This window comes from Phaethon lepturus, unplaced genomic scaffold, assembly GCF_000687285.1.
Source record: "Phaethon lepturus isolate BGI_N335 unplaced genomic scaffold, ASM68728v1 scaffold15544, whole genome shotgun sequence".
In the NCBI taxonomy this organism is placed as follows: Eukaryota; Metazoa; Chordata; class Aves; order Phaethontiformes; family Phaethontidae; genus Phaethon; species Phaethon lepturus.
In genome coordinates, this window is record NW_010532757.1 from 1 (window position 1) to 13566 (window position 13566).

The 13566-nt window shown below is 40.9% G+C and overlaps 1 protein-coding gene across 1 annotated transcript in view; it reads right to left on the minus strand.

Annotated features, from left to right (window-relative positions):
- Positions 1–939: 939 nt before the first annotated feature.
- Positions 940–13566, minus strand: part of LOC104619166 (armadillo repeat protein deleted in velo-cardio-facial syndrome-like) — a gene marked incomplete at its 5' end in the record, with an annotated part of 23329 nt that continues 10702 nt past the window's right edge. Inside the window, 7 exons of the mRNA XM_010284952.1 lie at positions 940–1139; positions 6460–6513; positions 7721–7811; positions 8400–8511; positions 9631–9823; positions 11188–11338; positions 12296–12423. Of these exons, the coding sequence (XP_010283254.1) occupies positions 1015–1139; positions 6460–6513; positions 7721–7811; positions 8400–8511; positions 9631–9823; positions 11188–11338; positions 12296–12423 (854 nt within the window). The remainder of the gene's footprint in view (positions 1140–6459; positions 6514–7720; positions 7812–8399; positions 8512–9630; positions 9824–11187; positions 11339–12295; positions 12424–13566) is intronic.

Here is a 13566-nt window from a genome sequence, read left to right on the forward strand (position 1 = left end):
TATATATATATATATAATCATGATGGAAATATTTTTCTCAAAAATCACATTTTTAGTTCCCTGGTTCAGTAATAGGGGGGTTTCCTTTCAATTGACTGAAGTTTGATTGTTTCCACTGAACATCAATCACCTGGATTTTCTGATATTATCAGTAACGTGCTGAAGGTTATTAAGGACAGCGTTCTGCAGACTAACAGTAGTGTTTCCTACCACTGACTCTTGGTTCACTCACTTCACTTCCCCTTCCTCCTCAAAATTACTTCCCCAGGGGAAAACATAAGCTTGTTTTGAGGCCAGGGAGAACTGACCACCAAAGCATTAAGCAACTTTTCAAAAGGTCTGCTGAAAAGGCATAGCAATGCAACAGAAGTTACACAGAGCCTACTAAGCCACATTTGCACACAACCCACAATACAAAGAGCTTTGTGAAGCAAGATTTTTTTTTTTATTTATAGAGTTGTCTAAATTTGCTTTTAGAAGGCACACACGTAACTATGTAATTCTCTCCCTTCCTCTCCATCTCCTTGGCTCATGCCCATAGTCCTCTGTCAGGACTGTGAATGAGTGCTGAGGAACCAAATACTGTTCAGCACACTGCTGTACACAGACACACAGGCTCACACCTACGTCTCATGCTGAAAACAACAAAGCAGTGTGACAGTCTGAAGTGATTATTCTCAGAACAAAGTCTTGAGCACTCTTATATGCTTTAGGGCTAGGGAATGCTGCCTGGATGAGGGTGACAGAACAAACACTTCCTATTTTTACCTCATCCGTTTACAAGAATACAGTGATTGCCTGCATTTGCTCCTGCCCTGGAAAGCAGTATTTTGGTTTTATTTCTGGTTAGTCCAGTGCTAAGTTACAAAATGGTGCATTAAAAAAAAAAAAAGGGGGGGGGCAAAAAAAAGGGCAAAAAAAAAAAAAAAGCAGCAGCGCCCTTTACAGCCTCCTGGTGAGTAACTATCCTATATTTCTTGCTAAGGACACCAGGCGTCCTTTCTTTTAAAGGCACTAACTAGCATTCAGCAGCAAGAAGCAGCTCACTTTTAAAGGTTCTTTCTCTGAGGGATCCCCTGTGTTATCACTGGTCTTGTATTTGCGTTCCTTGTCCCGGTGATCGATGGTGGAGTACCCATCTGAGGAGAAATAATATGACAGTCAGGAATGAAACACAAATAAGAACAAAACCAGAGCTGATGCTAGCAAAATTCTTCAGCAAAGAAACAGGAAAATAAACTATCACAACCTGAAGATGCTGGCAGCCTGCTTTTCACATGTGCTCCAGCTCTGAAATTTCATTTTTACCAGCTTAAAACAAAACAGAAAAGCCCTCTTTTTATATCACTGCCAGATGCTGGCACTCATTAGCAAGCAGCACTGTTTTCATCTCAGTCTGCTGCAGTTTTTAGTGTGCCCAAGGAAAGCAGCAAGTTGTCATCTTGCACCCTGTGGCTAATGAGCTCCAAATTCAGCCCAAACCTTGTGTTCCTTGCTTAGCTGCCTGATTAATTGGCTGTGTTCATTCTTTGAATGCTCTGCAGCATGTTCCCACTCTTCCTGAGCCTGACTACTAGCAGGACATGACAATAATTTGGAAGAGTCTCTTTCAGAGCACTGAGAAAAAGGGCCTGTTGAGTTGGAAGAAATCTTGATGCAAATCCTGCCGTGCTTGGACTATCTTTCATTATAAAGTAGCATTATAAAGTTGGTAGTTTTGCTCCTGACAACTAAGAAACTTTGAAATTGTGATGAACACAAGGAAGAAAAGTATGAGAGGATTTTATAAAGAAATGGCTCTAATTATTTCAGAACCTTTGCTTTGAATCATTGTCAGCCAATGCAAATCTTAATTTGATGCATCAAATCTCCTCATTATCCATGACAAATAGATCCTCTCCTGCTCTGCTTTGACAGCATTGTAATCTGGAATAAACGACACTCAAATTTATAGTTCCCTGTAGGCTTTTGTTTTCCCCTATGTAATTGAGGGATCATTAATGTTTTCAGGTCCTGACAAACTGGGTTCTTAGAATACCACAAAAAGGTTTTACATAAACTATCAAAATGCTCCTCTCTTGGTTTATTACTTGCCTGCAACAGGTCGTTAAGAAAAAGTCAGTCATGTTTTTTGTGAGGTTCCCATGGTATGAAGAGGCACTGTTTGCTCACGTGACAAAAGCACATGCAGTAGTGACTTGTACCAAACACAGTCACAGAGCAGGGTCCTAAATGATGTTTATGCTGCCCACAGCCAGGTTTGTTTTAAGAGAGCTGTAGTTTTTCTATGTACCTCATGAATCAAAGTGCACACAGACCTGCAATGAGCAGCTGAAGTAGCATATATTTATGACATCACAGATAGTAACAGATTATTTAACCATGCTGCCTAAAAATAACTAAAGAATTTTGGAGTTATACATGTAGTACACAGGTCTTAAAGCATGAAAATAATTGCTACACAGAGCTTTACTTACAATTATTTGCTGACAGTGAAAATGCCTAACATTCTTGGCTATCCTTTCAAACAAGAAGAAAAAACCTAAAGCCTACCAGCTGCATCCAGCCACCCAGCCAGCATTTGTGGAGGAATGCATGACCAATAATTCTCTTTCAAATGACAGGCATGAATACTGCTAGTAAGTCATATCCTAATCTAAAGATTCAACATTTATTTAGGAGTAAATAGTTCACACAGGTATGTGTTTAAATGATGGAAACATGCTCACTCCCCAAAAAATCAAACTCACAATAACTAAGCGGTAGCTTTTTACAATCTAATATTAATTATACTCACAATGCTGTAATGGAACACTTTGCATTTTTGTGGTGCTATCATCATGGGTGATCCACAAACATTTTTTAAATGAATTGCCAAGATACAAAGGAAACATTTAACCTATGCCCAGAAAGTAACAGCTGCTATGTGAAGTATGGCAGCCCTGATACTTCCCAGGGAGCAAGGTTAGAAGTAAGGACTGTAATCACAAAAAATTAAAAGCACCACAGATCTTTAATACTACTAAAAAAACCCCCACAAAACCCCACGCTTAGTCAGGACAGTAGCAACAGGATGATCAAGCTTTTGCACAGGGGCAGTCATCTAACAACAAAGAACGGTCAAGAACTTTGTTCTTCATTATCTAAGTTCCAACCTGTTTTGCAATTCATACTGTCAGCCCACTGTTGTGTGGTCTGCATGCTGACGGTGCTGCACACATCAGCACTAATGGATTATGTGTTTCTAAAAACCACACACTGTGCTATGAGTCTGTCAAGATAAGCAGGAGCAGAGACAGGAAGTTCATTGTTTGACCTAATAAAATGAGAAATATCTTGAAGGAGGCTGCATCAGAGAAGTAACACCTTAGTGCAGTGCCTCAAGGACCACAGCTCTCCAAAGAAACTAATGAGTACTGTTTCTCCCATGTTTCAGATTCATTCTAAAAAGTGATGTGAATTAACTCTCCTTCTGTGGCATTGAGGAGACCTATACAGATCTTAACTGCTCCAGGATATAAAAGTGCATAATTCTGATTTAATACAATCCAATGTATAGACAAAAGTTGTATTGGTCAATAGAGGCACATCCCATTCTTGGCTTTTTTATTCCTCTCAACTTTCTGCTTGTTTTTTTCTGTATTGCTTCACTCAGTATCTCCCATTCACTCTGCAGCAACATTTTTATGTCCTGTAACAGATTACAGGACCAAATGCCTGGTGAATGTCAGTCCATCCGGGCCCTCACACTGCACTCAACTTATAAAGATCAAACTTCGGGACCCATCAGAAAGGAGGAGGAAGAAAAAGGAAGTAATTCCTGAAGATGGGCATGTAGGACAGGGGCATCCGAACTATGTGTCTATGGTCTGAGCAATTCTCAGCTCCCAGATGTTCTCATCTGAATGACTGTAGGTTAACTGAGGCACAGACACAGTTTTAGGGAACTCACAGATTTGGCATACAGCCTTGAGATCACAGTTCTGCTGCTTCTACAGACAGCTCAAGGTCACAGCTGCCCTCAGGTGGCACTGTGACAATAACCATTGATGATCTTCAGATTACTCTGTGCAGAGCCACTAGTCTGGAGCTGGTGAAGTCTGACAGACCCGAGCTACCTCTGCACTGGGCTGTCTACTGCATCCCACAGTAACTCGTAATACATGTTTTCCATCTCCCAGGACGTCCACGGTCTACCCAGGCCCTTCCACTGCCACAGACAAGAGGAATCTGACTAGTCTAGTACTGCCAGCTGGTGGGGAATGTATCTTTCTGCGTCCCTAGCCACACTGATAATAAATTAATTTCCTTTACAGAGGAGGATGACCCTCACAGCGTTAGCAAACAAGCTGAGGTACCAATAGCAATTTTCTTTTTGCAATCTTGAAAAAGAGTCAGCATGGGTTAACACTGAGGGCCCAGGCACCAAGACAGCTGAGCCCTGATAAAAAGAAGCAATAAATGAGTGTCACACAGGTGGTGACGTTTTGGAACAGTCTTGTACACTGCAGAGGAGCAGGATGAACACTGTGGGCTGGAAGGACCTGGCTGAATGGATGGTACCTCTAATGAGTGCAGCAAGCAAATCCACTGAATTCTGCACTGACACACTGTACAATGTGTTTGAGGCAATTACAGTTCAGTACCAAAGCAGTACACCAGAAAAATAATTATGCAACCTGGAATGTGAATTAAAGGAAACGGACAACGCAAAGCTGGAGCAGATGAGAATTCTAAAAGATAAAAGTAGAAAGACCTTAGGGCAAGTGAAGTCAGGAAGACAGGAAGCCAAGGGAAAGGCACACAACTGAAATCAGGGCACAAGACTTTCTGTAATAAAATGAAATAAAAACATAAGCTGGGATGCCAAACAACTTTCTCTAGTATTCTGCCATGCATTTTCTTTGCAAGCAGAAGTGAGGTCACTCTCTCTGACTCAACATAGACTGGTGTAGTGTATGTGAGGATACTGGAGGTACAAACTCAGAGGACTGCATGTTGATGTTCTGTTCCTTATATCTGCCAGTTCACTCCAGAGTGGAAAAAGAACAAAAACTCCAGAATACAACAGTTCACAATGAAGTTAAAATCAGAAAATATAGTCCAGAGCAGCTCCTCATGTAAGTATGCCCACAAGGCAAAAAATATATGGCATTTGGAAGAGCCTGAAGGAAAGAGATGAAGTACTAAGTTGCTGTTCCGGCTCCTTGGAATTAAGGACAGTAAACTGGATAAATTAATTTAGTCCCTTCTCAGCTGGTCTCTGAAACAGCACAAAGTTATAGTCATATTGAAGTTAAAAGGCACTCAAGAACTGGAGTCTGGACAACTTGACAGATTTCATCTTCTAATAGCGATATAAAGATTGGAGAACAGAACAGCCCAGAGAATCTGCCTGATGTTGTACATATGCTGTTATTTTGCATTTAATTTTGTACTCAGAGCTGTACCAGTAGCTCCTGAAAGCATAAGGCAACAATTAATATTGAGACCATAAACAATCAGCACTGCCCATACTACAGCACCTGCTAGCACACAGCTATTCTGACAGGCAATCTTCTCTGAAGTTATTTTCTTCTATTGTGAGAACAAACGTTTCAGTGTTCCTTTAGGCAAAATACATATGGACAGTTGATTCATGGCAGGTGGCATCTCATTCTTCTAACAATACGGAAGATAATATATACCTGTTATTTTAACTTCTGAACATGTTTGACTTTCAGCTTCGTTCTGACTGGCTATTTTTTCCCAGCTACAATCACAAATAGCAGTATATCAAACTGTTTGATTTGGAGGCATTAATATAAATATTTAAGTCAACTGGAAGAAGTAAAGCAAATTCTCAAGAGACCACACAGCACCTTTATCTACCTCAGTAAAGGAAAAAAAACCTCTCTACAAGTCTTAAACTACAGAGCTTATCAATCTCAAAGCACTTCACTGACAGTAGGTGGCTATTCTCAGCCTATAGGAAAAGCCAGGCTTGGCTAGATGCAGGTAAATGAAAAGTGGAGCCAGGAAGATCTTAGATACTAACTTATTTTTGGTGTTACCTACAAAAAACAAAGGCAGAATGGATTTAAACACAAGCATTACATTGAAGTAAAATTTCAACTCTTTTTTTCCTTCTGAACCCCCAGACTTCCAGATCTGTAATAGGGAATGCAGCTGCCTGAAGGGCCAGAGACTAGAATGAAAGCTAGGTCAGTATATCTCCATTATATGCTTAAAGTAGTGGAGAAATTGGTGTGTACGTTCCACATGTATGTAAGAAAAACGAAAAAAGACATGGGAAAAAAAAAAAATGACGACCAATCTTTTGTAAGGTAATGTTCTGTTTTTAAATGTCAGCTTTATCCATCTGAAAGAATATCACCTAGAGAAATAGCTGAACTTTCCCGTGAGTGACAGTGTGCTCTATTGAAGCAGACAGACGGTTTGATCTATGACTGAATTCACCTGGGCCAAGTTCATCCATGGGTATCATATCGCGACTCCCAGCTTTCTCGTTATCTATAAAACAGAAACATTGAAACGACTTGAGTTACATTTGCTTTTCTCAACAACTGGTAGCTTTAAATTAGTCATAGGACCAGAGAGGTCCATAAAGTATTGAACACAGAGAGACTACAGTGAAAAAAACGAACCCAAACCATTCAACTGTTATCCATTCCAAAAGAGAAGTTTGATTTAAGCTCTCCAGAGTGCATATGTAATCCTTATGTTTTCTGCTTTGGCACTGCAATATAGAACTCCCTCTCTTCAAGTCATAACAGAAACTGCAATTCTGCTTTGGACTACCTACCGCTATTAACAAGTTTCTCTCTGGTCTCTCCAGAATAGAAGAGAGAGTAAGTAAGGAAGGTGCAGCTTCACATGGCACACAATCCAATCTAGCAGCTTGATGAGCCAACAGAAAGCTAACCCACAGAGAAAACAAGAAGTTTATTGTCAGATCAGCAAACTGACCCAAGTCATCCTCTGTCTGCATAATCTGCCAGATTTAATCAAAGATAGGGAAGGTGGGAACAGAGAAGGCTGTCCTTTTTGCAATAATCTGCAGTTAAACCAGGTAAAGTGCCACATGGCAAACTCTGCTGTAGGAGACTAAAGATTTCTGAAAAGAAATTTTGACATCTGAGTGTTAGAAACTAGAACCAGATTCAGAGACAAAGCAATGATAATGAAATTACAGCTGGAGCTACACCAGTGTTGGTATGGCTGCATTAGGCTTCATAAACAAGCACAAACAGGTTTAGCTAGAGTCTGGGTAAGTCACCTCCAATGGAAAAAACTGAACGGTAGAGGAAGAAGCACTGCCAAAACAGGCACATTATTTAGAAAGGAAAAGACTCCAGTACTGAGTAAGGGGTAAGGCCAAACCTACTGCCTGGCTGAAGGTGAAATTTATTAATATGTAACATTGTCAAACAAGGCTGTTCATTTTGAAGTTCCAACTCACGTCTATCCCAAATTCTCCCAGGAAGATTTAACTGATTATGTTGCATAAAAGTTGAGAAAACAACATCAGTAGTGTACATTTCACAAGGGAAGAATACTATCCATACCTAGCTAATAGGACTGATCATTTTTGGACTGTGGGGTAAAAACCACCACACATAAAATACATTTTTAGCCCTTCATGCCATAACACAGGTGTGGCAAATCTAGAAAACAAGCAAGCAAAGCACAATAGAAAGTGATAAAGAGCAGAACTGACCCTGACTTTTATCCACCAGAGGCAAAGTGCTGTCGTCATAGCCAGACCTGCCAGCAGTACCTTTGGAACCCTTTGGAGTTGCAGAAACAGACTACAAGACAAAGATCACATAAATACAAAATTGAACAAGAAAAATGAACAAACCAACAGTATGGAGAGAGATTATGGAATGCTGCTAAGCCCCCCTTCTGTTGATAACATGGCACTGGAGTATTTTTTATTTTCATACATATCTGTTGGTGGAATTTTCTTCCTGTTATCTAAATGGCAGCATTGTTGGGTCTGCAAAAGGAGTAAAATCTTTTCACAGGGAAAGATGAGGAGGCTGCATGTTAAGAACAGGTGGCTGTCCTGTGCTGCTAGATGGAATGTTTCAAGTAAGAGACAACTAACAACAGACATGCTAATTCTTCCTCCAATAAAGCACGGGCATTTGGCCTATATGAGGTGCTATAGTTCCAAAACCTAAAAAGCTACATTTCACAGGCCACTGAAAAACATACCCAACAGGTATATGCATGATGCTGTGACTGAATAGATTACAACACATTGTTCTATCACCTTAGAAGAACAGAACCCAAAGCCCACAATCTATCAGATAGACTGCAATATTACAGTAAGTTAGGACATCTTCCACTCAGGTGTTTCCATAACTGAATCTAAGACCCAACATCTTTACCTGGAAGTGTGACTTGTTCCACCCATCCTTCTGCAGGGCATTTCGTAGTTCTTTATAGCTCCAGATCATCTGAAGAACGTGAGATGCTGCTTTTGTTTCTCTGGGAGACTGGCTGATTTGCAAGATAAAATTAGAGCCTAAGTATCAAGCACAAGACTATTCATATGTTGTCCTCTCTGCACAAAAACAATATCCAGGATATACCTAGTACTCCATACAGCTTTTCTTTGAACCTATAAGCTATAGCATATATGTGAAATCATTCAGTGGCTTCTTCATATCTATAGGTATTTGCTGACAAAAAAAAAATCCAAACAAAAAGTTGTAAATTGTGCAGATTTATGGGTTTTCGCATGTATTGCTGGGCACGCAATTGAGGCCAAGGTGACCCTTTTGTCTTGTAGCTGTCATTAACAAGCAACAGATGGAGTCCATCCTTCTGGGATTTATTTGGGGGGGCTGGGGGGCAGCCAAAATGGAAAAAAAAAAAATTTCTAAGCCACTTTTCAAATCTTCACCCCAACTTCCATATATTCTTCACAATTCAATGAAGTTGCTTCATGGTTTAGAATACCTTACAAAGCAATTTGGACCAGCAGAAAGTAAGCAATTTTTAAACAGAAAATGAAATTTTATCCATTCCTTACTAAGTCAGTACATAAGCACCCTCTATAGAAAAATACAGGGCAAGATTCTTGGTTGGCTCTCATGTTTCATAACAATGCAACCCAGCAAAGTCTTCAACTACTCTCCTAGAAGTCTGCTGAAAACACACCTATAAAGAAGCTCATGTCTAACTGGCTGAACTATACAAAACAAACTTTTCTCTAAAGCAGCCAGAACACAATTTTCAACAGAACTGCAGACTGAAAATTTGTCACTTCAAACTACCACCACTAGCCCTTCAGCCAGAACGATTACTGCACATCATTAACCATTTTACTTAAAAGAAGCAGATTTCATCACTGGCATTCCAGGAATGGCAAGCTGTCACAGGAAAAAGGCCTCCCACACTAAAAATAAAGGTCACTGCTTCACTACAAATGATGTCTGCTAAATGCATACATGGTGCTAAGATGTACCTGACAAGGAGTGACCATGTCTTAACATGACTAAGTGACTACTCTTTTTTCTTTAATCAGGTAAACCTATTAAAGGTGCTAACTGTTTTTACTGTGTATATATTAATTGCAGTGAGTTCTTACCCAGTTTGCTTTTAGCTGTCACTTACCTTGACTTGCTGATAGCTACCAGCTTCTGAATGCCCTGTGTCTGGATCAGAGACCTTGCATTTTCCGAGCTGTCAGTAATGATTTCATGGATGGTATTCAACACCGCAACCACTGTATCCTCTTCCAGGTTCTTCGCAGATCTCTGCTGCCTGCTGGGCAAATTTCTTACCAGCTCGCCCATGGCATAACTACCTAGATAAGGGGAAGAGATACCATTAGTCAGCCCTAATAATAATAATAATTTCAGCTTCCCATCCTGAATGATAAAAAACTCAAGTGTGTTTGCCAGGTCAAAAAACTTTATAATGTACATGTTTTGAACCTCAAGACTGTAACTTAGCAGCGTATTTATCATTCGTTATTTCAAGGTGATTGAGAGTTGATACCCAAGACAAACTCCTTCATCACGAATGCTAAAAGGTATTGAAGGGAAAAAAAAAGCAATCTTTACTGATAATTTTACAGCCAGCATCTATCATACTTTGCAATGCCTGAGGCAAAAAGCATCCAGCAGCTGCTGCTAATGCCATATATTCATGCTAATACACATACATGGCTTACTCAACCTTGTAACAGGCCTTCTGGGGCAAGGTGTACAGCCATGCGTTTATTAACCTTCCCCCAACAAAGGTAAGAGCATTTTCTCCTGGGCGCAGTTAGCCTTCACAGTGCATAGTACTGAAGAAAAAACAAGAAGTCTGGAGTTTATCACTCCCAGGTTTCTGTCTGTACCATTTGCCTAACTACACCTCCAAACTATTAAGAAAAGAACCTGATGTATTAAGGCAGAATGCCACCTTGCTATTTGTTAGTATCAACTTGGATGATGGCCCAAAACGTGCGACTAATATTTCCTGGCCTGACAAGGTTATAGTTGAAACAAATACAGCAGTCAAATACAGAAGCATCCAGAGGAAAACTCAGCTCACAGCTGAATCTTTCAAGATTCCTGCTTATGGGCAGGTGAATGCTTATTTACCCCCGTAGATAGGAGCTAGTGAGCACTACTGAAGAGCTAACTTGAAGAGTAAGTTGTTTGGTGTCCAGCTTCTGCAAGTAACTACCACACAAAAGGATAAGAAGGAAAGGAGGAAGCAAGAAAAAAGGGACAACTTTAGAGCCCACTGCGTTTCCACAGGCTATCTCAGCATTCCTTGGGCAAGGCTCCCGTTCTAATCTAACTAGCAGGCCTGAGGAGCAATGTCTCTGTAACCACCACATGTGAGTAGGAACTCAAGTGCCATGTCAGCCAGAACTAAGGAAGAGACAAAAAAACCTCTTAACGCACCCAATCCTCTGCACACCTACATACACTCCCCTGTCCTGCAAAAAATCTACATCTGTTTTTACTCCCGAGTTAGAGATTTCCCTCGAACCACAGCTTGTTTGAAATACATTCTGAGATGACAGTGCTCCACTTGGTGGCTACAGAGTAATCTTAGATAGTGTGGGTGGAAACTGCATACAAAATGAATCCTCAGCACAAGTGACAGAAAATGTGAGGTCTCTCAAGGGTATCCAAGATCCCAGCCTGGTTAGAAAAGTTCAGAAAGTACCTATAAGATCTTTATTGCGACGATCCATGGAAAGGTTTCTCAGAGCAATTGACACAGCCCTCACAACCTTGTCAGAGTCGGACTGCAGCAGCTCCACAAGCACTGGTAAGCCTCTCTCCTTCCGCACTGTTGCACGGATGTACGTGGACCACTGATCAGAAGACACAGGGGAAAAGAAACAACACAAAGGATTGTGAGTTCACATACCTGCCCTTCCTTTCCTTGCCCCTGGCATTTCTTTTAGTGCTGTAATTCATTTTTTTCCCCTGCAAAGCCTAGTTAGGTTGTGTGTGCCAATGCATCCATAACTTAACCCATCATTCAAGTTCATCAAGCACCAAGGAAGAAAGGATGTAGAAGTTCATCCTATAGCTTAGGAAGCTGCTGGCGAAAAAGGACAGAAATAGAAGGATGGAGCTTCATCTGCCAGCATCTATTCTGTACAGACCTCAGTGTGAAAGAACATCCTTCTGGATTAGGAAAAAAGAGGTCATTTGGAGGGAACAGTAAAGCATCCAAAGCATCTGTTATCTTCCCACACCTCCAATTTCATGCTTTTATTCTGTTTCATGATTGATTTAAAAATAAACTGTATTCAAGACAGCTGTGAAACACCACTCTCTTGATCCTCAGGCTGCTGATCAGTCCCACTTTGCCATGCGGTTCTAGAAGTGATCAGGCATACCTTTGAGAGAACCGCCTGATTAGTGCTGTGGATGCTTCAGAAAGGATATCAGAGGACACTTTGGAGTGCAGTTTCCTGAGCAATCTGACAATCCAATGAATTAAGTATTCAGGACACTTAATCATCTAAAACCAGGCTTTTCTAAATGGACAAAGCAATGGTTAAGTGGTTAAGTGGAAAATCTGTTCACGGTTAAATTGTCATGAGTTCAGTGACACTTCCACTATGTAAACACCATCTATCCAGAAGAAGCAAAACATCTTAAGTGGGCAAACAAGATGGAGATAGTTTCGTTGGAGTTCCCATCTCCTTCCTTTTTGAAGGGAATGTAAATGCACAAACGGTGCACTTACAATGGGACACAGCACTGTTCTTTACTTACACAAAGGAAACGAAAGAGACTAAAGAGAAGACTGCACTCACTGTCCAGTTGCCAGCACTGAGATTCTGCAAAGCCCCTGCTGCAGCTTCCAGAGTGTTGAAGTTTTGACTTTCGGTGAGGATGGAGAGGTACAGTCGGACCACATCTGGCTGGTACAGTAATTCAAAGCCTGCAGGTAGGGGAATGGGAGAACAGAAGCAAGAGAAGCAGAGAAGGCAACGTATGAATAAACACGTAACATACCTTCATTTAATCACATATGAGAACAGCCAAGAGAAAGCTACATCACAGAAAGTAGGGCTTCTGCCATATCCAGGACATCTTATCCACAGCTGTTGAAAAAGGTGCACACAGGAACTCATGCACAGGATGTTCACCTGGGCTGAAGGATCTTTTGCTTGTTTTCAGGCTGACCATTCTTTTTGAAATCGGTGCTACGTTATTTACTGCCTAGCAGGCTGAGTATACGTGTTGTAACAACAAGGTGATGAGACAATTTTTGTCTGCAACAGTTCTTTCTTTGCATCTCTAGATTGGGTTGCAAATTAACCTTGCGCTCCTGTTTTCATTCAAATCTTAGTACCTTTACAGACACAAACAACAGGGCCAAATAAGCCAAGCAAGCTACACATTCATATCAGCCACCCCCTTCTCACACCTACGTGACAAAAGAAAGATGCAAGCTGTCAATTCCCAGTTGGTAGGGACAGGGAGAAATGCTGACTCCAGTTCAAATATTAAGTAAAGAAATCATACCACACTGGGTGACAGACACACACGTTAACTAAATATGCCCAGAGCCACTGGATCAGCTTTGCAGTTTAAGCACGACAGGAATGAGAACTATTCCCAGCTCTGCCACAGATTTCCTTTTGTGATGCCGAGTAACTGACAGCAGCATCCGTGTCTTGACTTCCTCATCCAAAGGATTAGGATTTATCCATCCGTCCATATTAAAAAAGGGGATCTTGGGCAAGAACTTCATCATTCCAAGTTGTTGCATATTTTGAAGGCATTTTTACCTGTCTTTCTTCACTAAGTGTGGCATGACACACTGCATCAATGAGGGAAGAGTATGCAAGCACTCTGTTGAAGGACTTGCCAGACAAACATGATCTCAAAGATCATGGTGCTGTCCAGATTATATGAACAAAAAACTAAGTCCCCTAAAGTGTCTTAGTGAGTGCAGGAAAAGCAACCTATGGTCGACATAAACTCATCTGCAGTCACTGTAGCTTGAAGATATTTCTGGGTTGGTCGCTTTTAGGGTGTTTGCAATAAATAAAAGTTCAGCTGGCATTACCTAGGGAAA